At 41.8% G+C, this 26,618-nt stretch overlaps 2 protein-coding genes across 3 annotated transcripts; both read right to left on the reverse strand.

Annotated features, from left to right (window-relative positions):
* sfxn5b (sideroflexin 5b) lies at nt 1-11,148 on the reverse strand. Its single transcript, XM_004545808.3, has 14 exons — nt 10,845-11,148; nt 7,911-7,979; nt 6,294-6,371; nt 6,072-6,098; nt 5,909-5,963; nt 5,789-5,814; nt 5,616-5,669; nt 5,347-5,403; nt 5,203-5,268; nt 4,963-5,053; nt 3,595-3,710; nt 3,380-3,465; nt 2,200-2,317; nt 1-1,947 (listed from the first exon to the last, which is right to left on the reverse strand). Exons 1-14 carry the CDS (start codon nt 10,899-10,901, stop codon nt 1,870-1,872), a joined length of 978 nt encoding a protein of 325 aa, XP_004545865.1. The 5' UTR covers nt 10,902-11,148; the 3' UTR covers nt 1-1,869.
* Nucleotides 11,149-12,100: 952 nt separating this feature from the next.
* On the reverse strand, nt 12,101-25,522 carry rab11fip5b (RAB11 family interacting protein 5b (class I)). Of its 2 annotated transcripts, XM_004545809.5 has the most exons (6): nt 24,483-25,522; nt 22,340-22,869; nt 18,905-19,508; nt 15,813-18,287; nt 14,829-14,964; nt 12,101-13,391 (listed from the first exon to the last, which is right to left on the reverse strand). In XM_004545809.5, exons 1-6 carry the CDS (start codon nt 24,860-24,862, stop codon nt 13,131-13,133), a joined length of 4,386 nt encoding a protein of 1,461 aa, XP_004545866.3. In that variant the 5' UTR covers nt 24,863-25,522; the 3' UTR covers nt 12,101-13,130. The 2 variants fall into 2 exon arrangements, with proteins under 2 accessions (XP_004545866.3, XP_004545867.3); XM_004545810.5 differs by lacking the exon at nt 15,813-18,287 and having other exon boundaries at nt 24,483-25,520.
* Nucleotides 25,523-26,618: the final 1,096 nt, after the last annotated feature.

Here is a 26,618-nt window from a genome sequence, read left to right on the forward strand (position 1 = left end):
TACAGTAAGAGTATTTATTACAGGCTATATAGTAAAATAATATCAGGTTTACATTGTTTGACTGGCAAACATTTGCAATAGTATCAGTGGAAGTTTTACACAAAGAATTAAAAACAGTCAGTTGTGTAGTATATGTTATGGTTCTATTTCAAATTGTGTACAAAAGAAGCAATTCTTTAATAATAAAACAGTAACTTGACAACAGTCAGTAATGGAGCAAAATGACCTTCATACAAGAAAATGTAATGCCATGTTTTAGCAGTTCTTTCACATTGTGTGGGTTAAAATCACTGGCATGTATCAACTGCCAGTTTAAAACTTGTATAAACAATAAGACATCGAGAGTGCAGCTACTTAACAGGAGCTTCACGTTTTTACATTGTTTCATAGTGAAAGTTTCCCTCGTCCGAGTGAGTCTCACTCAACAACTTAGTTTGCATGCAGCTGACTCCTTTCCATCTCCATAATCAGATTATTATCAGCTGCAGTTCAGAAGATGTTTTCATCTCACTCACTACATGTCACAGCCACAATACAGTAGATTTATGTCTTTAATGAACCTGATGAAAAATACTTACTACTTGTAGTTTTATATTTTATATATATATAATTTTATATTTGCCTCTACCTCCACAGAGTCATCAGATGGATAGGAGCCAGTACAAGGAAAAATAAATACATTTTTATATTAAGAGGCTCATAATGATCCTAATATATTGGTATCGGGTTTTGTCTTATCCAATATAAAAGACTTATTCTGCATGGCCATATTCCTTACTGTCAGTAAACAATAAAAATGTTTTAAATATATGTGGCTCAGCATGGGCACTGTGAGAACTGTGTTTCCCATATGAGGGCTGTAATTAGGAGGTTGCTGCAGCAAATCTCTTAAAAATCTAACTAAAATCTGATCACAGCGCAAGCAACTCAGGACTGTGAATAAACATCACTTAATTTAAATTAAGGTTCCTTTTTTAGAAATAAATCTAATTCCTCCTTTCAGGCAGGGAAAACCTTTCATCTGCAACATTTCTTTAACTTTTTTAACTTTATTGGATTATGGTGCTGCTCTTTATGCATGCATGCACCACTAAAGAAGTTAGGTACCTGTGTGCTCTTCTTTATTAATGGCTGTGGAAATTGTGCACACTGGTCTTTGTACTGCTATTAAGTGGCTACAGCTTAATAGCAGTGCACAGAACAGTCTCTGGACATACACGTCGCTGTTTGTCCAACGATTTTTGGATTCATAAGCTTATACACGTTCATCTCTCCTTGGGCTGATTTCCTCTCATATAATCAATACTGCATTTGCTTTCAATATATTTTACAAATGTTTGTCCCAAGATTCAAAACAGAGTGAAGGAATATTTTTACTGTTTTGGTTCATTTGCAGCAGTTTCAAACCAAAAAGCTCAAACAAACTGGCTCTGCACGGCATACACAGTCCCCCAGTCACAGACGGACAAAGTTAGGGATGACGCAGTGAGAAGAACTGTACTCGGTCGGACCAACAAAGAATAGCATATCTGTAGGGAACACTTATTTATACAGCATTAAATAATGAACTGATGCTAAATCTGACTTTGCAGAGAATAAATCAGCATTTCTATACAAAGAGCTCTTAAAAAGGAGACGACAGAATAAAAAACCTCTCAGAAAACTATGATTTAATAACTGCTGGGATCTTGATAAATGCAGAAACCAGTTTAAAAAGCAGTCTTTCCTGTGATAAAAATGCAGCACATAGTTCCCAAACCTGTCGACAGGAGGAACCCTACAGCTGAGACTCCCTGACAGCTATTCACACTGCAGCCTCCTTTTCCTCCTGGCTCCCTTTGCTCTCCTCTCCCACTCCACCACCATCCATCATAAACCTTTGTTGTAGGTCACCACCTTGCAATCTGTTGCCATGGCAATCTCCGGCTCAAGGCAAGACACCTCGATCTGCCAACAAAAAAAAGAGAGTGAAAGAAAGCAAAACAAAGACCATGAAACCAAATGTAAGAATTGAGCTCTTCTCTCCTTCCTTTAGCCTTGAAAGTCATTTAGAGTTTTAATTAGACGCTGGAATAAAAGGATGTGGGTCGGGGCTCTGCATGTCAAGCTGTGTACATGTAATTTGAATTTTTGCACAGCTGCTCCCTGTGCCATCTGGCCTTGAAGGCAGCAGCCCGTCTAACAGTGTATGTCCTGTACCTGAGACATCTGGGGGAACAGACTGATGGCCACGGGTAAGGAGAGGCCAAAGGTAACCAGGCACACAACGCTGTGGATGGGCAGCAACAGCCTGCGGTTGCTCTGCAGAAATCGCAGCCTACACAAGTCAAGGCAGAGATAAAAAAGAAATGTGAGCGTGCTGTGTGGATCGATCCCAGATGACTCCTGCAAAGCTATGAGTTATTTTTGGATCTGGAGAAAAACATCATGTGCAGATTTAGGGGAGCTATTTCTGCACGATTAGAGGGTGTGAGATTTATGTGTGTGTGAGAGAATATCATAAATCTGACTGCAGATTCTTCTTTAAAGGCACAAAATCTGCTTTACTTTTCTATTTCTTCTTATATTGTCTGTCCTTTACTCTTGTGACCTTTGACTGAATGAATAGTTTAGTAAACACTTCGGGGCACAACACATGTCAGCTTTGGTTCAGTACACACAAAGTAGTACTTGTAGTATTTGCTGTGCATTTTTAGAACAAATTCAAGCAGCCAATACTAAAAAAGAGCACAATTAAAGCAATGGTAAAGCAGTCCCAGTTTGCTGCACAATGACACAAAGCAAACTACTGTAATGGATTTATTGATTGCTGATTGTGTTAGAGTCTGACTTTGCATAACCATCAGGAGGCAAAAACATCAAAGCTGATAATACAAAGCCCTGCACCTGCCAGATTATTAAATTGTACTTTAATTAAAAGGCTAACTTAGGCTTCAACTGTTCTTTTGCCATGATTTGATTTAGTCACAGTCATACTTAAGTACTAGTGTTACTTCAGTTTTGACTAAATGGGTGGTCGCTGCATTTTCTTGTATTATAGGTTGAATAAAAAGCATCATTACCCACAACAGCATTCATAAACGTAATTATTCTATATGAGTACATTTGTTTCTTTTCATTTGCTTTTCTTTTTTGTTTGATTTGCTTTGTTGGAAAACTTACTGCATTATATTTTACATTCTGATCATTTTACATGTTTGAGGTTTGTGCTGTTACTGTTTTAACTGTGCCACATCGCTCTAGGAACTTTTGGCAGCAGCTTTATGTACTTTTCTAGACCAACTGGCCAACAACTAACAACAACTAACAGCAACAAAAGTAAGTCACTAGTTGCAACCCTAACAGGAAAAAAATCTTAACAATGTATTTCTGCACAAACCTCTCGAGGTAGGACATAATGATGGGGGGCAGGACAAAGATTGGCATTGGGAGGACCACACGTGTAAAGGCAGTTTCCATGATTGCCTGGGGATAGAGAACATTGTGCACATGCTCCATTTCAAACACTGAGTTTATTTATTTATTTTTCAGGAAATCAGATGGCGTTTGGATTTCAAACGAGAATCATGCATGCAAAAATGAAAGAGCCCTCACATGTCTCGCAGCAATTCTGGAGGATCCCACAATGTTCCCGTTGTTGTCAAGCACATCGATGCCCTCGGACAGCTCATTGTGTCTCATCAGGCCCACGTTACAGATGTTTGCACTAGCTGGAAAGGGAGAGGGAGACAGCTCAGAAATTATAATGCATTTTAACCAGAATCTGTGCAGAGACTGACAAACAACGACTGCAGCCACAGACGTTGTGACTGTAGTCTGTGCAGCCACAACACTGTGGCCCAAACCAGGACACTACCATTACTTTCTCCATTACCATCACTGTCAAATCCTGTCTCAGAGTGATGACGATGCTGAAAAGATCGTGCACGTATCAATTCCAGGCATGACTATTGTAATGCATTATTAGGTCACTTTAAATGTCCCTGAAACACTTTCAGTTGATCCAGAACACTGCAGCGAGAGCGCTAACTAAAACTAAAAGAGAAATCACATTTCTTCATTTTCAGTTTCTCTTCACTGGCTCCGTGTTATCAGAATTTAATTCTCATAAAAGACATAATCAGCCTCCATCTTATCTTAAAGACCACATAGTACCGTATTATCCTAACAGAGCATCGCTCTGTGACTGAAGGTTTACCAGGGATTTATGCTTCAGTGGGAAATCTACACCATTGGCATGTCATAACTGCAAACCTCTTTGAAACCCCACACCTACGGCATAACCCAACCTGCACTTCCTTGGAAATGTAACTACATTTCAGGTTGATGCAGCTTGCACCTATTGTGATTGGCCTATTCAGCACTGTTCATTCCTCTTATGTATTTCCGGTTACTGGGAGCTTCTAATGATGCACTGTTTCTTCATCAATCATGGCGGATGGCTGCCCCTCCCTGAATCTGGTTTCTTTCTGTTAAAAGGAGGGTTTTTCGTTCCCACTGTTGTCAAGTGCTTGCTTGTAGCGGGTAGTGTGATTGTTAGTTTCTAGCTAATATTCTAGGATATAAAATGAATTAATGCAGCACTTTTTGGTCTTTTAGTTATGAGAAACCTTTCCCATACAGCTTTATTCAGAGCTAGAAACATTCAGGAAACATACAAAAATTAAACATGACCTGATATTGAAATGTTGAAATGATGTTAACCAATTTGTACAAAGTACCAGGGTGTTCAGTCAGACATGAAGCTGACAAAGAAGAAGAAAATAGAAGCATGTCGTGGATTAATCTGTAGAACTGCTGATGTTCATGAGAATAACAAGTTCAATAATAAAAGGAATACATAAAATATCCTAGCACAATTACAAAACTCTGAAATCATTTTTAAACAAGATGTAAGATCAACCAGCAGAGGGCCACATGAAACCCACCCTCATCATAACAAAGGCTCCTTTGAAAACCTACCTACAGCTGGAAAGGGGACAAGTCTCTGTATTATCATTCTGGTGGCAGGACTCAATTTATTGGCCTTCTGAATCAGCACATTCAGTCCCACCTATAAAATATGGAATAAATATCTGTTAAATCTCGTAATTCCAAGTAAAACCAGCTTTTTATACAGCTCCACAGTGCTGCAGTTAAACATCTGCAACATGATAAAAGTTATTCCACAAGACGAACTGTATTAATCTTAAACCCACTCACTGCAATAGATACAGCACTCGTCACAGCTCCTGCGTAGCCTTGAATAAACTTGGATGTTGGTGTAGGCTGAAGAAAAACAAACAGTGTCACAACATTTGTATAGTTGGTTTTTTTAGTTTAGTTTGTATTTATTTGCATTTTTACCTTTGTCGCATTACGATTCGCATAGTTCACACAGGCATTGTGACTCTGGTTCAACCACTGAAGAAAAAAGGAAGGGAGGACATGAGGGAAGAGCCGGGCTTAAAGGATGAGCGAGTATTGTTAAACAGAGCAGCAGCACTTTATTTTACAATGTCCCAGTGTATAACAGGTGGTAAAGCTTTGCATGTACCCAGTAAAAGTGCACTTACCAGATGTTCAAAATGGACAATAAATGCAATGATTTACAATAAGCATGTTATTTACAGTACCTGCCATATAATGGTAGACACCACAGTCTGATTTGGGAGAAGAAGGCCAATGACCTAGATGAAATCAGGGAATAGGAGCTTATTTTTGGACAAAATAAGTTCAAAATCTCCTTTCATCTGTCCCCAAATTTGACCGTGTTCTATGAAATGCATGGCTTTCATATGTGACTTACAATTGGTGTTCCAAATGGTACATAACCTGCACAGTGAAAACATGATTTTCAGTGTAGACAATGATGATACAATGGATCAACTCAAACAAGTTCAGCAAAGATCTTCATCTGAGGCCGTACCTGACATTCGAAATGGCATGAAGATCTTCTCTCCTGTGTCAGGATGAATGATGGCCTGCGTGCAGAGAGCATGAAAGCTTCCTCATGCCGCCAGCAGCCCAGAGACTTGAATGTATGAAAGGGCAGTAAACGTGGGCCGACTTACGTCCGATATAATACTTACCTGTTTGATCTTCTGTGCTTCCCACAGCTGAACATGTGAGCAATGCAATAAAACAAAAGAACTATAATTAAATATGAAGTATTATTATAATTTTCCTTAAATGGATGGAAGATGTTATTGAGTTTGCCTTTTCTATATTGTGAAAATGTACATTTTGCTGTAGCCAGGATGTTGTGATTTCTCTCAGGAACAGATTGTGTAATATTATGTCGTAACATTCACCTGAACGTCAGACACTCCAGGTGGGAGTGAGCCATGTTTGTAGTCATCGAGGAGTTTGATGCATTCGTTTAGCCGTTTCTGTCAAAATTGGAACAAGAATGAAATTATCCTTTTGCAGGAACAAGATTGTGTAGAATATAGAATTCTGTATTACTGCGGCGCTGTACCTGAACATATATAAACAAATTTATCCACAATACAGCACCTTTCCATCTGAAAATACACTTGAACATCACTTTGCATTTGACAGGAAAATATTTAAGACTGCAAAAAAAGCTTTACCTTGTAATTAATTTGGCATTTTAACAATTATTTGTTGTAGAGTTATGAGAAACCTATCCATCATGTGCACATGGCATGTTTAGCAAGTTGATAGTTGAATTCTTGAGTTTTTATTACTCCACTGTGACACCTTTTAAGATGTTCAAATACAAAATGTTTTCATGAATCAGGAATATCACTGTGAAATATGACACACAGATACAGATATATGGAGTTTTATTTATTGTACAAACTGAGGGTGAGAAATTGCAGAAAAACCCTGAGCCCCTTGCCCACACAGTGAGGGGACCTGGTGGCTCAGTTATGATGTGGAAGGGGGGTTTTCCTGGAATGGTTTAAATCCACTTGTCCCATGTTCAACTTTATCCTCTAATAAAATGTTTCTGTCCTCGTGGGAGTGGCGTCTCAGGATACCAGGGTCACCATCCAAAGAACACGAGGGGTCCCTGAATTAGAGTTGGATGTCTCGAGACCGGTCTTGGTCTCGAGACCACTTTTACGTGGTCTTGGTCTTGTCTTGGCCTTGACGGATTTGGTCTCGGTCTTGTCTTGGTCTTCCTGTCTCAGATCGACATAGTGGTCGGGAGATTTGGAGTCAACAGTATCCACGACGCACAGCGTAACGTTCGATAATGTGTCATGCACAAAAGCATCAGCTCTACGAGCCGTGCTTACAGAGCGCTTTGTAGTGAATCAGAAGAGTCGACTCCCATTGAGCGAGAGCCGCTCCTCACTTAATTTCCTTTCAGCTCTCACACAGTGGCTCAGCTATGCTCCAATCCCATAATCACATGCGAGGATATAGGATAATATCATTATGTGAAAAACAGAGAGGGTGAGAGACGCGACAGTCAAGTGGAGCATCCGTCTGTCCTCTCAGTGAGTGAGTGAGACAGTAGACGGCGGTGAGGAGGGCTGTGCGAGTGCATCGCAAGAACACATAAATATGCCCGACACCTGTAAACGAAGCAGCATCCGGCTGCAGTTTAAAGACTTTTTTGTCTCGTTCTCGGTCTCATCTCGTCTTTGTCTTGGTCTCGATACCCTCTGGTCTTGATATTGTCTTGGTCTTGGTTTAGGCGGTCTTGACTGCAAGTCTACCCTGAATTGGCTGATGGGTACGAAAATGATGTGAATCGTATGACATGATCTTCACCATCATCCGCTCTCAATACAGTAGAACATAAATAGGAGATTCACTACTAGAGACTAGAGTTGCACTGAAGCAGTCCTGGCAGCCCGAGATGGCTGAGCATCTTACAAAGAGACTTTGTTGTGTTTTTCCTTTAGTTTGACACCTGTCTGTACATCTAGATGTTTTAGAGAAAACGTTACCTCTGAGACAAACAGAGTGCTCGGGTCAATGATGTCTACAAAGTGTCTCAGTCGACCAAAGAACGAACCCTGGGAAAGAAAGCATGACAGAGTTAATCCTTAAAAATAGCAGGAAAACATGTTTTCACTCAAATACACAGAACCAATTCCATTCGACTTGTTCGTGATCATAACAAACAGTTTTATCTGCCTCACAGTTACACTGAGTCAGCAATAGCTTCATAACATCACATGTCTGCATCCTGTTGTTTTATATTGACGGAAGAATATTTGCAAGGTCAAAACCAAGGTTCAGAAACACTGAAATGAATACACATGATCACGTTAATCTACTTCAAAATGTAATTCACAACTTCTTTGTGTAGCAGTTTTCTTATAATCATATGGAAGGAAATAATGCTGAGATGTAAAAGCAAATTATGTATTTTAAGATTAAAGTTTGGGGGAAATGCACCAGCAATCTGCACATTTACTCCAGTAAAAGTTCCTCCCAAGTGAGACTTGAAGCTGCTGGTCAAGCGCCCTGTTTTCTGTTCCCTTCACTGTCTCTACATCAGCATGCCAATTGCTAAGTATGTGTGCCAGCAATCTGAAAAGGCCCAACAGGAGCCTGTGCCAAGAGTCTCTTTGGCAAACCAGACGGGTGAAAACATGGCAGCTTCAATCAGAATCCGTCAGAGACATTTATCAGAGATGAAGGGAGGGAAACACAGCAGAATGACAGTGGAACTGACACGTCTCTATTTTCATTACCTCTCTAGCACCAGTTTCAAATTGAAATGACTGGAAACAACCTTCTGTCCTTATAAAGACCGTAGGTGTATAAATCTATCCGTATCACTGCTCTGGGTTTTCTGTCACTGCCTCGTTCCCTCATCGCATGTCTCCTCCTCTGACAGGCCATATGTGCTGCAGTGCTGTTTTGTAAGAGTGGGGCGAAGGGAGGATCTGTGTGAGGAGCCCGCGTTAATTATGCATGAGTTTCAGCTCCCTGGAGAACACACAACAAGGCTAGCAGAGATGGAGCGCGGCACAGAGCACAGACAAACCAAACAAGATTCATGCTGATTCAAGGACTGCCCTAATTTTTAATGCTTTGATGCAAAGAACTAAAAGTATTGCAGCACCTTGAACAGCCCAACATGAACTGCAGGTTACTGATGAAAAACGAACGTCTTTTTGAGGACCAGAGGGCAAAGAGCAATGAAAAACTAATGGCGGGGCCGAGCTGGGGAGCCTTGGTGATGGTAATCAGTTAAAAAAAATGATAAATATCCTGAGACAAAGACTGTTAATAAGCTGTCACTTGGGCAGTCTGTGAACAATGCAATATCCTGTACTAATTGGTGCGTCCATGAATGAATTATGAAACAGATCTGGAGGCACACTCATGCATGCAGTGCTTCAATCCTCCTAAATTAGATCAAGAGAGACAGATTGCGAGAGACAACATTCATTTGTGTCTCTTTTGGTCTTTTTGTCTCTTTGACGTCATCTTGTGTCTCTTTGTGTTGTTCTACATCTCACCGTAGTCATTTTGTGTAATGCTGCATCCCTTCCTTATCCTTTTGTAACTCTTACTTGCTGCTTTATATCTTTTTGTGGTCATTCTTGCAGGGTTTTCTTTTTTTTGTTTTTTGTTGTTGTTTTTTTTTTGGGGGGGGGGGGGGGGGGGGGGGGGGTTACAATTTTTGCAGCGATAGCACTTCTGAACCACTGAAAGAGGGTCCTGGGGTTAAACCTGGTTTTAGGGCCACTGGGTGTGGAGTTTGCATGTTCCCCTCGTGTTTGTGCTCTGTCAGAGTGCCAGCTCCTGCCTGTACTGAAAAACACTCCAGGTTAGGTCACTCCTGCAAAACACAGTGCCTCTTGGTTAAACTGAACAGCAAGTTAAGAAATAGAATGGAATAATAGAATAATATCTGAATAATATTTGAATGATTTCTGTGTCTCTTTGTGCATTTCTTCAGTAAAGATCTGTCACATCAAATGTACTTGACCTGAAAACACTTCAGTAGTTGTGGGAAAATTTTCATATTTTCCAATATTTTTTTCTGCTGTCATGGTGGCATAATAACAACTGTATTGGTCGCTCGTGTGAGTTGAGAGAACATCAGATTTAAAGCAGTTTAGTGTGACTTTAATTTACACTCCACGCATGAAGACTTTACTCTGTGCATTGACATTACAGCGTAAATAACTCCCTTAATACTGCTGTTCGTTAAATGGGAATGACCACAGAATAATTAGATGCGAGTTTAACTTGTCCTCAACGTGCCATCGGAGTCAACGTGAAGGACACGTTATCTGTCAGGCCTGACCACTGCAAATTAACTAACGGAGGGAAAATTCAGTAATGAGCTTCAGACATTCGTGGAAGTCCAGTAACGTCAAACAAAGTGGGAGCAACAGCAGTCTGCAGGAAGCATCCTGGGGGTAAAAAGAAAGTTTGGTTGGACTGGATTATTGTACAAGATGTTCCAACAGATTTTGAAGCCTAGATTAAAAGTGAAAATAGGAAAAGCCAAACTCAGACAGCCAGTTGAAGATTTGAGAGAAAACGACCGACGGCGAGCTCTCAGTGTGTTGACTGCAGATCCGAACAGTGATATAACCGTGCGTCGAAGAGGCGTGGAATCTCATAAAACACTGATATGGCACTGCCGACGAGAAATCATTTCCACTATAAAAACTGCAATAAAGTCAAAACTCATCCATCTCTACCAAGTTCACTAGCAGCTGGAAGTTACCGCGGTTTAAATAAAGGCAACGAAGAATCGGATCACAAATCAAAGCCAACTTTGTGCCCACAAACTGCCTCAGCATCCGGAACGGAGCGGCTGCAGGGCGGAGGATGGAGCTGTTTTCCACCGAAAAGCCTGAAAACAAAATCCCATTAACGGATGGTTAGCGGAGGGTAGAGGGGGGGCTTACCTGGTCGTATCGGGGTCTCCCGAGCTGGAATGCAGGACACGCTGCGGATTCCGCCATGACACTCAACTATTTATTTATTAATGAACTGGATCATGAACGGATTTCCAAGTACAGCGAACTACATTCAATGTGTAACTAGTGAAGCAATGTGCCGCTAAGCCTGCCGGGAGATGTAGTTTTCTCATTTGCTTTAACGCTGGCAAAGTTGAAGCGCATGACTACACATCCCAAATAATCGATTAGGTGAACGCTATTGCATAACTGTTCGGATTGATCTTGGGGAGAGATAACCGCTGATGCCACCATAGGTGTCAGATAGACCCAATTACTCATAATGTGAGGGGGCGTGGCCGGATGTCTGCAAGGAGTAATGGTCGGCCTGGAGCGACTTAATAAAGAACCAGCAGCGACAATCTATGTTATCAGTCAGCGCATTGGACACTTTCATTACCTCTTATCATTCTGTGGAGAGAAGCAAGACACTGCCGCTTAGGAAATTACTTCCATCTCAAAACACCAAGAAAAAAGACAAGAGATTTTGTTTTTTCTCCTCTTATAACGCTGATACATATGAAGAAAAATAAGAGGAAACTGAGAAAAAATAATAAATAAGCCAACTGTGGCATATGGAGCGAAATGTGCATGATAAATTCGGATAAATGACACTTCCAGCGTCACTTTCAAAGCATTCATTTTTTCCCCTATAGTGTTACTTTGGGGTTACTTAATTATGAACACTGTTAATATGCATCAGATACCCCCCAAAATAAGATTTTAAATGCTATCTTCTACTATTACATAAGGACAAGATAAGGATACCCCTTCTCTGACTGCAATTACATTTTATCTGCTAAATTTTGTGAGCCCCTTTCTGTGTGTACAGATCTGTTCCTTCTAAACGGGAACTGTGCCAAACCTGATAAAGTCTTTGCTTTCTTATTTTACTATAATCCAGCCACCTGAAACCAACACTTCCAGAAGCACAATTACGTCGTCACTCCTGCAAAGGGATGTGTTTGCCTGGTCTGTGGAGTCATGGATGCAATTTTCTAATGAAGTTGCAGAGCAGAGGTCCCTGTTGAACCAGCAGGTTTCCACCAAAGCTGTAAAGTCAGGAGTGCCCTCTAGCGGAGATAAAAAGCATTGCTGCATGACTTACCACATACAGCACAGTTTGCAGGACGGCATTGATTTGTCACTCTGCAGACCTACTGCAGTTTGATCAGTAGCAAAAACAACATAAGTAGTGTGGAAGGTTCGGCTCATGTGCACTTTATTTTATTATATTACAGTACTGCGGTCGTGTAAAGCATTGCAAGTAGCTACAGTCACACTAGAGTGGCATTAGGTATGATGTTATTATGACAAACTTTATTTGATAGAAATAACTTATAATACTCTTATTTACTGAATGTTTACTCTGTTATCCCTACAGTAAAATGTTATAATTTCAACATAAACAGACAACAAAAGCTTAAAAATATATTAAAACATTCTGACTATTTTAGCCTGTAAAATTCCAGGAGAGGGGGAGAGCACTGAAGAAACAGAGTATTTTATTGCAAATGCAAACTGTAAGTCTTTATCCTCTTCAGTCTTTTCTGACACAAACATAAATGCTGTTTTTTTGGTCATCATACAGCAATGTTAATGCAGAAACAGTCATTTTTTTAATATAATCCACTTTGCGAAGCAGCAGTTTATGTGTTGCTACAACCTTTATTCTTAAATACAATCTAAAAATATGGTGTTAGCTCAAGTTAACCTCTGTGGATGCATTTTTTCACGGGACTGATAAAACAGCCTTGTGTCAAAATTGAATTGGCTGTAAATCCTACATTTTTAAAGTGTTACTTAAGCTAACATCATATTTGACCAGAGCACATCAAAAACATTTCCAGAATTTTTTTCTGTATCCTATTTTCTTTTATTTTAAGCACATGTGAAAGCAGTGACTTTAAGATTAAATTTACAACAGGTGACTACATTAATGCGTAAGCATGAGTAAAAGAATTTTTTGCTTCTGCTTTGATAAAAGCTTTTTTTCTGCTTTGTCTGCTTTCTGTTTGTACCAAATTGAGATAGTAACCAGCATGCATGTTGGGTAATATCGTGTCTACATCAACAGGGCAGTATCAGCAGTGAGAAGACCTGGATGTTTGTGAGATCGGATTTGGTGGAGATCTGCCTCCAGAACAGTTACGTACTCTCATCCATAAATAACAACTTTCAATAATGCAATATCCTAGAGGCCTGAAACACACCAATCACACACTAGCACTGTCCTCACTTGTGCCTAGCACGCACTTGGAGCAGCGTTGGCGTCTGCTCCATGATCCGCAGTAACAGATTATCAATGTAGTCCTCCAGGTCTCGAACCTGTGACTTGACCTTCTTCAGCTCGGCCTCGCATTTCTCCAGCTGCGCCTCCTGCTGCTCCGAGGCTGCTTGCTGCTTCTGCATGTCCATCTCCTGCTGCAGCAGCAAGGAGATCAGCTCCATGTTAGTCAGGTGCTGGTACTGGGCTGACCTGTCCACCATCACCTCCTGCAAGACAGGTCAAAGGAAAATAAGGTTTCATATGTGAAAAATACCTGTAAACAATCATATTTAGAGGAAATAACTATATTAATTCACATTCTTTCTGGGCGTGACAGCAAATGTGTTTACCTTAGCTTAGCATAAAGAGTGAAAGTCAGAGTCTGAACTCGATTCACTGTGTTTACGTTAACCTAAACATTTCCAGGCAGCGCTCTCTAAGCATCTCAGAAAGAAAGTTGAACTATTCTTTCTGTGCCAAATGTGATTGAAACGATTGATGATTGACAGATCCCTGCGTTAAAAAGTTAAAGTGGGGACATTTTCATTTGCAGGTGGTTAAAAAAAATGACATGAGTCACAGGAAACAGTGAGGTCATCACAACAGTCCTGCAGTGCAGTTATTAGCACCACGTGCACTGCTGGTGCCAATAAATGCTCATGGAAGCGTTAAACAGTCACAAACCTAATGGCTTTCTGTGATTTACTATGGCAGGTTAATGACCTAATTCTTCCACTGTTTGCACAAAGTCAGACTTGTGCAGTGTTTTGAAAATTGAAATGGTGAATTAGAAACTAATGTAACTGTTATGAGCCAAGTTCTGACCAACAACTGACCACACATGGGGCGACATTATCCAGTGTTATATTAAAAAAGAAAAACAATATTGCTGATTTGCTAGTTAAGTTTCACCGATGCGAGAAATGCTTGAGTACAACTGTGATTTTAAATCCTCTGCAGTTTGAAACATTTCATATTTACTTAAACAGGATGCAGAAATGTAAAAGAGAACAGCTCTCCTGCAGAAACAAATAATATGCTCGTGTAAGTAGTTACAGATATGAAATTAATTCCACACTTGTCTTCAAGTGCAATGCTTATCTAGGTCAAAGAATTATGCCACACCTAGAAGGCGTAATGGGATCAGTATTTCTCTCCTAGTGTTGAAGGCGATTTCAGTTTAACAGGGGGGTGTTAGGAAGCAGCTGGTGCACTGTTCCTGTGTTGCCCTGATGTGTTATTCAAACGGTCTAGAGCAGCGGTCCCCAACCCCCGGGCCTCGGACCGGTACCGGTCCGTGAGTCGTTTGGTACCGGGCCGCGAGAGTTGAGGCTCAGGTGTGAAATTTATGGTTTTTAGGGGTTTTATCAATTTTTAGCATTATTTTTTATCGTTTTTATCTTTAATTCGGTTTCCCTGGGTCTTTTCCCGTGTGTTATGAATAATCTTTTTTTTGGTATCGGTACTGGTTTTATTTTGTTGTATTTATCCGCAACACCTTAAAGGCCGGTCCAGGAAAATATTGTCGGGCATTAACCGGTCCGTGGCGGAAAAAAGGTTGGAGACCGCTGCTCTAGAGTTCCTCATCCCAATATGACAGAGAATTTATTTAATTAATAATCATCACTGGACAAAGTAAGATTACAAAGTATTTTTCACAGTACCTGACTCTTCTCAGGTTCAGCTGTCACTTGATGAGTGCTGCGTCCAGGGTTAATAGTCGACTTGAGCTTCTCCAGAACTGAACGACCCTCCTTCTTCTCTGATTGGCTAGAGGTTATTGGCTTCACTGGGTGAGGCCTGAAAAACAAAGGGGTGAGCACTAGCATTTCCACACCGGTTCAGCATAACTGCTTCTAACTGTTTTCCAAGTCCAAGTCAAATGATAGCTTGGCATTTCCTAGAGAGGTTTAAGACATCTGAGACCTCACTCTTTGAAGGAAAGATATGCAGCATGTGAACATTTAACATAAAGGTTGGAGCACAGCATGAAAAGCTGCAGCTGTCCAGATCGAGTTTCAGTGTAATTTCTTTGAGCTCCATTGAGTCCCGCTGAAAATTCTAACCTCACCCCCAAAACAGCTGGGACACAAAACAGACTTTTGATTTCTGAGTCTCATAAACGTTTAATGCTCAACACCAATGACGATTCTGGCTGCCTGCCTTACTTTTGTACATGACAAAAGTACAAAAATGTAATACTTTTGTGAATAAGGTTAGAAAAAATGCATATTTTACCACTTTTTTGGTGCTGTTTACATATGTGACTCTTTAGCAGAAAAACTGGCTAAATTTAGGCACAGCAAAGTGTGAGAAAGCAAAAAGAGAATAAAGAAATAAAGAAATACAATAGGCAACCACAAACTGAAACATGAGATGAATAACATAAATGTGCAGCAAAGCCAAGAGCACTACAGCAGTAATCATCCAATCGCTTTGGATGAGAAGGCAGAACTTATATATGCAAGTGCATTCAACGAGAAGCAAGCCGGACCAGCAGGAAACAAAACTATCACAGCAACCAAAGAGTTAAAAACAACAACACATCCCAGTTACATATGTGCAAATCATGGCTATTGTCAGGTCTTCTAATTTAGTACAGCTTGTAAATAGCTACACAGGTGATGTCCTAGTGTGAGGATTCTCACCTGCTCTCCTGACGGGGCAGGTTGCTAGCTGTCTGTGTCTCCTCAGGCAAAAGTGAGTGCCGTGCAGCGACCAGGGGCTGGTCAGTGGTGAAGGTGGTAGAGTAGGAGGAGGTGTAGGGGGCCACGGCCAGCGTAGTGCTGGCTCCAGCACTTGGCCCCATGCTTGAGGGATGTATGGACGGACAGCAGACAGGTGTATCAGCTGACAGGGAGAGTGCAGACAAGATGGAGGGAGAAAAAGGGGGTTCGTGCAAAGATTGCCCAATCTTTGCCTCACAAGGGTTTCTCGAGTTTGGCGCTACTTTTGCGTGGAGGTCTTCAAAACTGATCTCAGAAGGTTTTCCTGTAACGCTGTTTTCTTTAAGACACGCTGCTGTTTTTCCTTTTAGAGATAGAGCCGATGTTGTGTTTGAGTCTCTGTGACACGTTTGCTCATTGTTGCTACATTCAAGCAAACCTGCCTGTTTATCGAAATCAAACGAGGAAGAAAGAATTGATTTAGAGGGCTGATATGATGACGGTCCTTCACTGATTTCTGAAATGTTTTGCACAAGACATAAAAACTGTTCAAACTCTCTGTCTCCACTTTTGCTTTGGCTGTTCGGGCTGTCGCTGCTGCTCTGTCGGGACACTGCCTTTGGTCTAAAACGTGCACTAACTACCCCTGAAAATGACTCCGGCTGGTTAGGTTTACCCATCTCTGCTTGAATATTGCAATTTTCATCAAAGTCCTTCTGCGTCTGGTTAAAATCATCATAGTCATTTCTTCTTTCTTCTCTGCATTCAGCAGCTGGTGAAACACTGGTCTGATTTTGAGACATCAAAGCAGTCATTTCTCGGCTTGTTACCCTGGAGTGACCAAGCGGTGCTACATTGTTCAGTTCGTTTCGATAATCACGGCAATTGTCTTGGCTGACTGGAGCTACTTTGCACAGCTTATTGGAAGATATTTCAAATGACGAATTCATCTCGGGGATGTAAGTGTCCTTCAAAGTAAATATTTCCTCAGGTTTGGTTTCCAAATGGTACACGGCCACCTGTGAATTTTCAAGCGGTTGCTGTAAAGTCCCACTTTTATCGCCAACCTCCGAGTGCGAAGACCCATCAGAATCAATAAAACCAAAGTCTGTATTATTCACATTCATGTTCAGATCTCCTAAAGTTAGCGAGAAAGAGATGTTATTGTTGGTGCAGGGAGTTTCTGCTAGGTTCGTTTCCAGTATGTCTTCTCCTGGAGTGGGAGAAATACCTAGCGCCTTGGCATCTGCATGTGAGAGAGTAGTGGGCGACATTTTCAAAAGCTCTGCAACGGATATCTCACTATCAAGAAGCATTTTAGGCCCTGAGCTCTTAGACGTGATCTCAATTCCAGTAGTTTCCTCGGCGTTCAGCGATAAACGATGACTGTTTACTTTGCATTGTCCATAATTTCTTCTACACACACGTCCGTACAAGTCTTGCTCGAACAACATCCCCCCCCAGCAATCAGTCTCGTCTTCCAGAGGTTCATATTTGAACTTTTTGAGCTTGTCTTCTGGCGTGAGCCCCGGAGAAGTAACGTTTGTGTGCGACTGGGAGTTCAGGCTGAGGGACTCGCTGGTCTCGCTGCTCGTGTGCGGGTCAGGAGATATGTTGTTTCTTTTACATTCTCCTTCTCTTCCACGCTGTAGTGAGGCCACACCGGTCTGAGAGAGGAGGTAGGCTTCTTTATGGACAGCTAGCTCCTGACCTCTATGCAGCCAGCCATCAGAATAAATCTCATTCACTGATGTTCTTAAAAGTCTCCTTGGAGGCAAAGGTGGAGGCTCCTCATTACATGTTTGCAGTTCTTGTGCATAGTTACTGTTATTGGCCAGGGGATAACTACGTTTACGAGATGAACCCGGGCAGGTTGTCAGCTTTTTTTGGGGAGGACAAACTTTTGGGGAATTGAGCCTGCTAGAGGCAAAGGCATCAAATGAGTCCTCCCATTCTCCTGTACTCTCTGACCTGGAGCAAGGGGCGGAGTGATTAGGAGAATTTGGTGAGGCCACTTTGGGCGATAATGCAGGAAGTGATATCTGCCTAGCTACTGCCCTTGGGCGCTCCCGCTTTATGGAAGCCATATTTGTGGCGCTAACTTCATGAGGAGCAGTGGGTGTGTGGGGCTGGGCAGGTAGAGTGGTGTAATGAAAGGGGGATGAGCCAGCAGAGGAGCAAGGTTCAAAAGGAGGAGACTTCTGCAACTCTCCTGCTATGAGCTCCTCAAAAAAGGGATTGCGCTGCATACGTGGGAGGAAAGGATTGGAAGGGGAGATGGGGGTTGAGGAGGGAGAGGAAGAAGGGGTGAAGACATTGATGTGACTGCAGTCATCGGGTGAGACATGACCGGAGAGAGAGGCAGAGGGAGAGGAGCACTGAGGAGGAACAGGGGAACGAGGAGGGAGGGGAGGGGGTACATCTGAGCTGCGTTCTACCTTAGGAGAAACTTCCAGCCTGTGAAGGAAATAGGGCACAATAGTCCTCTTAGTTAATGATGTGCCAGGTAACCAGATGGGGAACATTGTTGGTACAAAAACAGAAAAGATAACCAGAATACAAGCTGATATTCCTCAACAAAAGAGGGATATTCCCGCTTAACGTCAGTCTTTAAACTTCACGAGGTTCATGACAGACTTATGGAAAGAGTAACGTAAAATAAAACAAAGAAGCAAAGCACATCTGCAAAATAATCAAGCAACGAAAAGTAACTATCGCACTTAGCCATTCAAGCACCAACTGCACTGGCAGCTATTCTGTTGGGTGAGCTCGTGTCAACATGGAATGATATTCTTCACATCCTTTTTCAAAACCACTCACAGAAAGAAACACACTCTGGGTAGAAAAACTGGCAATGCAGGAGTGCTGTTTGTGGAAAATATAGCATGAGGTGATGGCACAGCATGGTTGTAAGATGGAAAAAATTATGATTTAAATCAATTCCATTTTCAAATGAGCAGGCAGAAGAGTGAAGGCTGAACCCAGGACACCCAACTGAGCACAGGCCTCTGTTGCGCCTGGATCATCAAAGTGTCTGAAGCGCAGACACGAGGTCGTAAATGAGCCCAACTCACCTTGGTTTGTTCTGGGATTCACTAGGGCCAAACCAGCCTCTGAGCCTCCCCTCTGATGTGGAACCAGCATGGCTGAGTTCTGACTTAGATGGGAGAGAATCACTCCTCCCTCCAGAAAAGAACGTCTTTCTTAGCTTCTTTCCTTTGTCAGCTGATTCAGCAGCTGACGAGACCGTCATTGCCTGCACAGGGCAACCCCCTATCTGAGCTTCTTGAATAGAAGTAGACGATGCCTGAGCATCCTTTTCTTCCTCTTTTTCCTCTTTCTTCAGTTTGTCAAAGGACCAGCGTCGGCCCTCTGCAAAGGAAGCTTTGTCCTCGCTTCTTTTGGTGAGATTCTGCAGCGAGCGAGAGAGCGGGGAGCATTTTTCCAGCAGAACCAGTTTGGACGAGAGCGCTCCAGAACCCTTTGGGGTCGATGGCTCAGAGTCATAGACATGGCTTCCATTTATACACAAGGATGACTGGGACTGAGTCATGGTCTGTCCCTTGAGTGACTCGACTGCAGGATTGGCTCGAGGGAAGGCCGTTGTGATCTTACTAGCTTCATCGCTGAAGGCGCGCTTGTGAGTGAGAACTTTTGTGGTGTGCTGACTGGTGAGCACTGTTGAAAAGATGGGAAAAACAGGTTAATAAAACTAAATAAGGACTTCTTTCATACATCTTTGTTTTTATTTGAAGACAAACAAAGCTTTGTGTCTGTATAAGGCTATGTATCTGAATCTGTATTTTGAGGAGGATCCTTGGTTCTTTTTTTTTCTTTTCTGGTTTGAAGCGGTAATGTTTGAGTTTTTGCCACTAGGGGCAGCAAAGATCACACTATTTCTGAACATTTACAGTTTTTTCTGAATGCTTAAACCCAAACTGTGATTCCTGTAGCACAATCTCTAAAACTATTCAGACTTATAGCAAAACCACTCACTGAGTTTGCAAAACTAAAAGCACAAAAACTGCTTTGCACTCAGTTTGCAATTTTGTAACACACACTTTGCAAAACTGTAGGCACAATTCACTGCACAACACTCAATTACCAAATTTCCAACACACTCCTAGCAAAAGTATACACATGTATGGCTATCATTAACACTAATTTGCCAACTGTCTGGCACACTTTCACATGTGAAAACTTTCTTAGATAATTAGTTCACTTTGCAATCAGCCTAAGCACTATAATACAGGTAAGCTGTGTGTGCGGAGTACAATGGAGGGAGCAGAAAGAGTGAGAAGTAGAGGAGGCCGAGGAAGAGGACGTGGAGGTGAAGAAGTAGGATGAAGAGGACGACAAGGACAAGGAGGAGCAAGAGGAAGACGAGGAGGAGGGAGAGGAAGATGAGGAGGGGGGAGAGGAAGGGTAGGAAGAGTAAGAAATAGAATTGCTGATGACATCAGAGCTACAATAGTGGACCATGTAATCAACCGTGGAATGACCCTGAGGGTAGCTGGCCAACGGGTCCAGCCTAACTCGAGCCGCTACACTGTAGCAAGCACCATAAGGACATCTTGAAATGAGAATCGGTGAGTATAGTCACTTCGCACAAAGATTTGTAGCACTGCCGTATGCCAATGAGAAACACACCAATACCATTGATGTAAAAATACTGAAATTGTTACTTTACAGAATTGCTAGATGACCAGATGCTGGGGCAGAGGAAGCATGTTCACTGCAGACCAAGTAACCCATATAGTCATTATGGCGATTGCAAATAATCCTATACTTGGAAATAAACACTTGTGTTTGTTTTGATGTGTTTGAATAAACACCAGTACTTGAAGTTTGGATCCCTCTATGCTTATGGATCTATGACAGAAGTATGAGCTCACACTGACATAGCCTACCTTGTGCACAGAGAAAGCAAAAGCCAGATGTGTTTTGTATTCATACCATCAGTGTGCAGTTGGCGCATTGTGTGCTTAGTAGATGATGGCTTGTGTGTACTGTTTGATACGGAAACACCATTTTTACGAAGGTGTGGAGAGTTAATCTAGCTGTGTTTGCTTTTGCAAGAGAACTACAATGTTTTGATTATTGGGTGACAGGTTTTCTTATTTGTGTGTAGAGTTTTGCAAAATTAGCCAATAGTTACAAAAAATGTGCTTAAGCAATCAGAAAAAACTGTAAGCAGAATGGTAAATGCCTTCTTACTTCCTGATACAGCTGAGGCCTAAAAGTAATTGGACAGTTGATTGACAAGCAGTTACATGACCGATTGAGGCCTGTTCTCTTGTTATTTTATCATAAATTGAGCAGATAAGAAATCCGGAGTTAATTCCAAGTGTTGAACGTGCATTTGGTATAATTTCAACTGGAACTCTCATCATGAATTCGATTGAGATATTGATGAATGCGAAGGAAATGATCATTTGGTTGAAAAACTTAAATAAACCTATCAGAGAGAGTGAAAAGAAAACCCAAGGACAGAGAAAAATATGGAGAGGACTCGTGATCTGAAGCATACCATCACCTGTTAAACAGGCATGTATTTTGGCCACTGGGACTGTGTCACTGTTGTTTATTGATGATGTGACTGCTGATAGAAGAGCAGGAGCCCAAGAGTTTCTCAAGGCAAAGAAACTGAATATTTCTTGAATACAGTTTGATAAACAAATGCAGAGCTGAATGCAGACAGACCCACAAACCAGCAGTGATTAAAGGCAGCTCCAGTAAAGGCCCAGCAGAGCCTTTCAAGGGAGGAAACGCAGCACTTAGTGACATCAGTTGGTATTGGACTTAAGGGGGTCACTATTTGCACTATTTGCACTTATTAAAAATAACTGTTATATTTAAAATTCAGTCAGGTTTTCAATTAATTTTAAGGTTGCATTTTAATGACAGCTAGATTGTGAAAAACAATCCAGACTGAAAAATACAAAAAATGTATCAAATACTTATTTGTATTTAATCATATGCTGATATCGGGCATTGCTCATATCTAGACGATGGTCCATACATAGTTGGAGTTGCCTTTGAAGCCAGTCAACAAATATCTTAAGTTTTGCGTTTGCACCATTATTCAGGGAAACTTTGGGCTGTGTAGCTTCTAAGTAGCGATGGCATAGAGATAACTGTCTGTTCCCTTTTTTGTGCTTTTTTATCAAAGAAACAGCCGCGTTTATGAGGAGAGATAAAGATTACTAAGATGCATGATGAGATATGGAGGTCATTCAAAACAAAACTATTTTCAGATCCTGATGTCTCCTATGTCCTGATCAGTACAGCCGCTGCACACAAATCTAAAGAAAATCCGTGTTTGCTAAATATGCTGTATATTTCATATAAATGTGATTTTTTTCATCTGACTTTTATTCAATAAAAATAAAATGTTTGTGATGTTAGAGTAGGTGGAATTTGTGTAGCATGGCTGCTAGAAAACAGAAAAAAAGGTTTGGTTTTTTCTTTAACTCTGCGTTATGCTCTTGAACTATTTCAAAGCCTACCTTTTTTTGCTAAATCTGTCTCCCCATAGTGAGAGTCAACCCTCACTTTGCTAGTGTAGATGGGGGAACTGGGAGGGTCTGACAGCAGATCCAGACTGGGTGGAGGGCCAAGGTTATCACTGGCCATGGAAGACAAACTACTCTCTGAAGCCAGAGACGAACACGACCTGGTGTCCGACGACTTCCGCAGCTTGCCTTTGAAGAAATCCTTCATCTTGCTCCTCTTCTCCTCTGCTACCTCCACATCACGCGATTCCACCACCCCTACGCTCTGTTCTCCAAACGGCTGCCCCAGGGATCCCGAAAGGGCGGCGTAACGGCCCGGCACGATGGCCGATGAAGACTCCACGTCCCCCCTCTTCCTCCCTGTGACACGATCCTTGAGCTTTCCAAACGCAGAGCGAGGTTTGTCCTTCATGGTGAGGTCGAACATGCTGGCTGTCATGTTGTTGCGGGTGAACTGGACTGTTATCTGGAGCTGGCCACGTTCCTTCTCCTTTCTTCCTGCCTTCGAGTTGAGCTTGAACCACCTGCAGAAGTAAAAGAAACAGAAATACAATACAGCACGTGAGCAGGATACTGTTACCATATCTGGTTAAAGGTGAAATCAGAACTTTAGCAACAACAACAAAAAAACAAAACAAAAACAACCATTTCCTTTTGGCAAGCCCTTCGAAATATTACATAACCTGAAAATACTGGTTCAGGGATTGTGTCAAACTGCCTGGGAAAAACTGTTTTGTAAGCCTCAGACAGCAGATCACCACTCAAATTCCTCCAGATCTACCCACCTACACCTGGTATGCACGTATGGACAAAAAGACATGGACAACATGAGAGGTCAACTAATAAAATCCTTCCTCTGTTCATGCCTCCTAAAGTCTTGAGACTTGACCAGAGAAGATGTTACAGAGCCAAAACTAACAGCAGGAATCCAGCATGAGTTTCACAGAGCGTAGAGAGAGAGAGGCGAGAGGGCGGAGAAGCCACAATTAAAGCCAGATGTGCTGTATTGCTTTACTCCATTCTGCTCTTCAGTGTTAATAGTGGAAGAGTATCACACCAATGTCATGCATCCAGTTATGCCACCTGTGCCACAGCCGAGCTCTCGAATGACGGAATATAAAGATGAAGGTGGGTAACACCTAAAGATAAGAACCTTCTTCTGCTCACATGGTTAAATTTAAAGTAAAACCAGAGCCCTTTGGATTGGGAGGAGAATCTAGCCTGTAACATTTTGTTGGTGTCTTTTCTTCAACTGTATTACTGAAAAACAAAAAGTAAAGATAAACAGCTTTTGTTTTAAAAAAGGAAGCCAGAGTTAATAATCTGCAAAAACCATTAAAATAAAATAATACTGGAGCTTTTGTGACAACTTGACAGCCAACAACTGGATGCAGAAGTCCTGCAGAGATTCTCCAGCTTGGCCAGGAAAGACAGTGGGTTTGATTATAACAAATGCGCTTAGTGCGATACACTTCATTTAGAGCAACTAGTCTTGTTTGGCCAATATTTTGGCCTTTTACTTCAACTGGTTCTTATCTTATCCTGAATATAAGCATTAATGGGTTTCTTTAATGGGAACCTATTTACAGGTCATGTTTTTATTCTCCTACAAGTTGGAGAAAATGTCTCCTTTGAAATGATGTGGGATAAAGATGGAGGTCTTCTGGCTACAATGGATCTCAGTGAAAACTGCATCTCATCTCATATTTCTGCGGTGCATTGTGGGAACTGCTGCTGGAGTATCTCTGTATTGGGACAGGGGGCCAAAGAGCCAGCGTGTAACGAGTTTTAAAGGCTTGGCAGCTTTCTAACCTCTTCGTCATCCTGCAAAAACAGCACATTTGATTCCACTGCTAAAGTCTCCCGTGGAAGGAGCTGCTGCCTTTTGGGCTGTAATGTTGCACATGACTGATAATCACTGCTGCGTGAGATGGGAACTATTCCCAAGATCTTTCATGAACTACATGCTTTTAATGAAGACCTGAAAGTTGCACATCATTCTCCTGGAAAACATATTTAACATAATCTTGTCATAGTCTGACAAAAAAAGAAAAAGACACATCACTTCTTTGTGGCACTAAACTGAAAACAACAACACGTTTGGCAGGCAAGTTGCACTAATAAAAAGCCAACCTACTCATCTCTTGGACACACTCCATCATGAAATATCTTATCAAGCGGTATAATGGTTTGACCGAGAAACACATCCAGCCCGATAAGCACTCGGTGCATGACCGTGAGGACCAGGTCCCCGCTCCCCGGGGGGTAGGCGCTCCGGCCGCCATCCTCTAGGATCCCGGGAAGCAGCTCGAAGCAGCACTCCTCGTTCCACACGGGCACCTCCGCCTTCTCCACGAGGCCGGTGGTGTACTTCTCCTTCCCCACCTGGATGATGGTGTAGAGGTAGCGGCTGCCATGCTTGCCCTTGGTTCGCAGTCCCTTTGCGCGGAGGACGGTGACATTCACATGAGTGGGCACCCATCTCTGATCATCGTCCAGATCTATCAGTGACATCATCTTGCACCGCTACAAAGGGGCCCTGCGTGTGCGACAGCAGTCGTTAATTTACTTAGTGGCGTGTTTTATCAGTCGATTAGGAGATCATCCCCCTTCACGCTGTGCTGGAGTTTCCGCGCTGCGCAAAAAAAAACCCTCTGCAGAAAATGTCCAAAGTCGGCCAAGCCTCCGAGGGTTTATCCGAGGTCACTTTCCAGACAGCAGACTCGGCTTCTCCTCAACTTCCAGCTTCGCATACTACCATGACTCAATAAATGCAAATCCCGTTAGGTGAGCTGCGTGCTCAAATCATCCATGCTCGGCTCACGTCGCATCAGTTAGCTTACAGTCCACAGATCTGCCCAGCGTTTACGGCCCGCCCTCCTCCACGGGCCCGCAGACAACCAGAGAGATGCCGCAGAATTAAAGAGGAACACCCAACAAAGCTTCATCAGATCCACCGACGCGCAGAAGCTCTGCTCAGAGCCGACGTCAGTGCGTTTGAGCCAGAAAGACCAGCTTCAGCAGCTTCGCTTAATATGCGGGAAATGGATTTACTGAAGTTTCTGGGCGGAACCTTCTGTCAAAGCCAAATATTCTGCAGCTCATCCTGTTTTTCTGTCTTTTAGTGTGTTCGCCTGTTGTTTCCAACCAGACTTCAGGTCTAATTTGAGTGCAAGCTGAATGTAAAACCAGTTATATGGGCCTCCAGGTCACAAATTACTCGGGTTTTGTAAATGGCAAATGAAAACTGATCCGTATAATTTTAACTATTTATACTCCTAAAAGTGATCAAACATTTTTTTAATGTATGAAAATATATTGCTAGCTGCTTTTCCTGTGAGAGCTCTACTTCCTAATATCAAAAATAAAAAACAACAACAATAATAAAAAAAAAAATGATATTAGTTGGGATAAAAAATCCTTTCCCGAGGACATTATCCTGGAGCTGCAGCGCCCTCTAGTGGACTTCAGAGACAGGTCAGTCATACATGCAGTTTACACAACTCAGACGCTGTAGACTTTCTAATTTTATGCGCTGTTTACCACAAACGGATTCCTTGATATCTCGGTTACATTATTTAATTGTTGTAAAAATGCTCTCATATTTATGCAGCTGAAGTTTACCTGGCTTACTGTGCCTAGAAAAAAAGTTAATATAATATTACGTTAGGTGATCATGTCCCTTAAGCTACAATAAACCATTGAATCACAAATGACTGATTTAAATATTAACATATAGGCTGTTTAACAATAGCCAAATGTTCGTGACTGTCCAAGGAGGTTTTTTTGCTTCCTTGCTGAGTAAGTCTGAAGTTTATGAACTTCAACGTCCCCCACCTTAGGAAAGGATATTTTAATTTGACAGCAAAGAAATTTAAAACAAAACATGAATGTTATGATATATCTGGTGTAATAAGATGATATGAAGTCACCTGGCAAACACCTAAACGGACTAAAAGGACATTTCTGCCATACAGTCAATGACAGCTGACGTGGTTCCCTAGATTCTCACCTGACACTTTGGAAAAATGACCTGCCCACCCTGCCTTCATTCCCTACCTAGATTATTAATTAATCACACATTGGTTTTGCTGTGCACAAGCACACAACACATCCTGTCATCCTCTCTTTTTCTTCAGATTAGCTATGATGATGTTTTTAAGCTTACCACTCTATTGTGCACACGTACTGTTTGTTTTTTGTATTTTTTTAAGCGACTCCCTTTCAGCCAAATCATTTTCATGAAGTCCCTGCAGTTTTGTATTTCTGTAGT

The sequence above is a fragment of the Maylandia zebra genome, linkage group LG2 (genome assembly GCF_041146795.1).
Source record: "Maylandia zebra isolate NMK-2024a linkage group LG2, Mzebra_GT3a, whole genome shotgun sequence".
Taxonomy (NCBI): domain Eukaryota; kingdom Metazoa; phylum Chordata; class Actinopteri; order Cichliformes; family Cichlidae; genus Maylandia; species Maylandia zebra.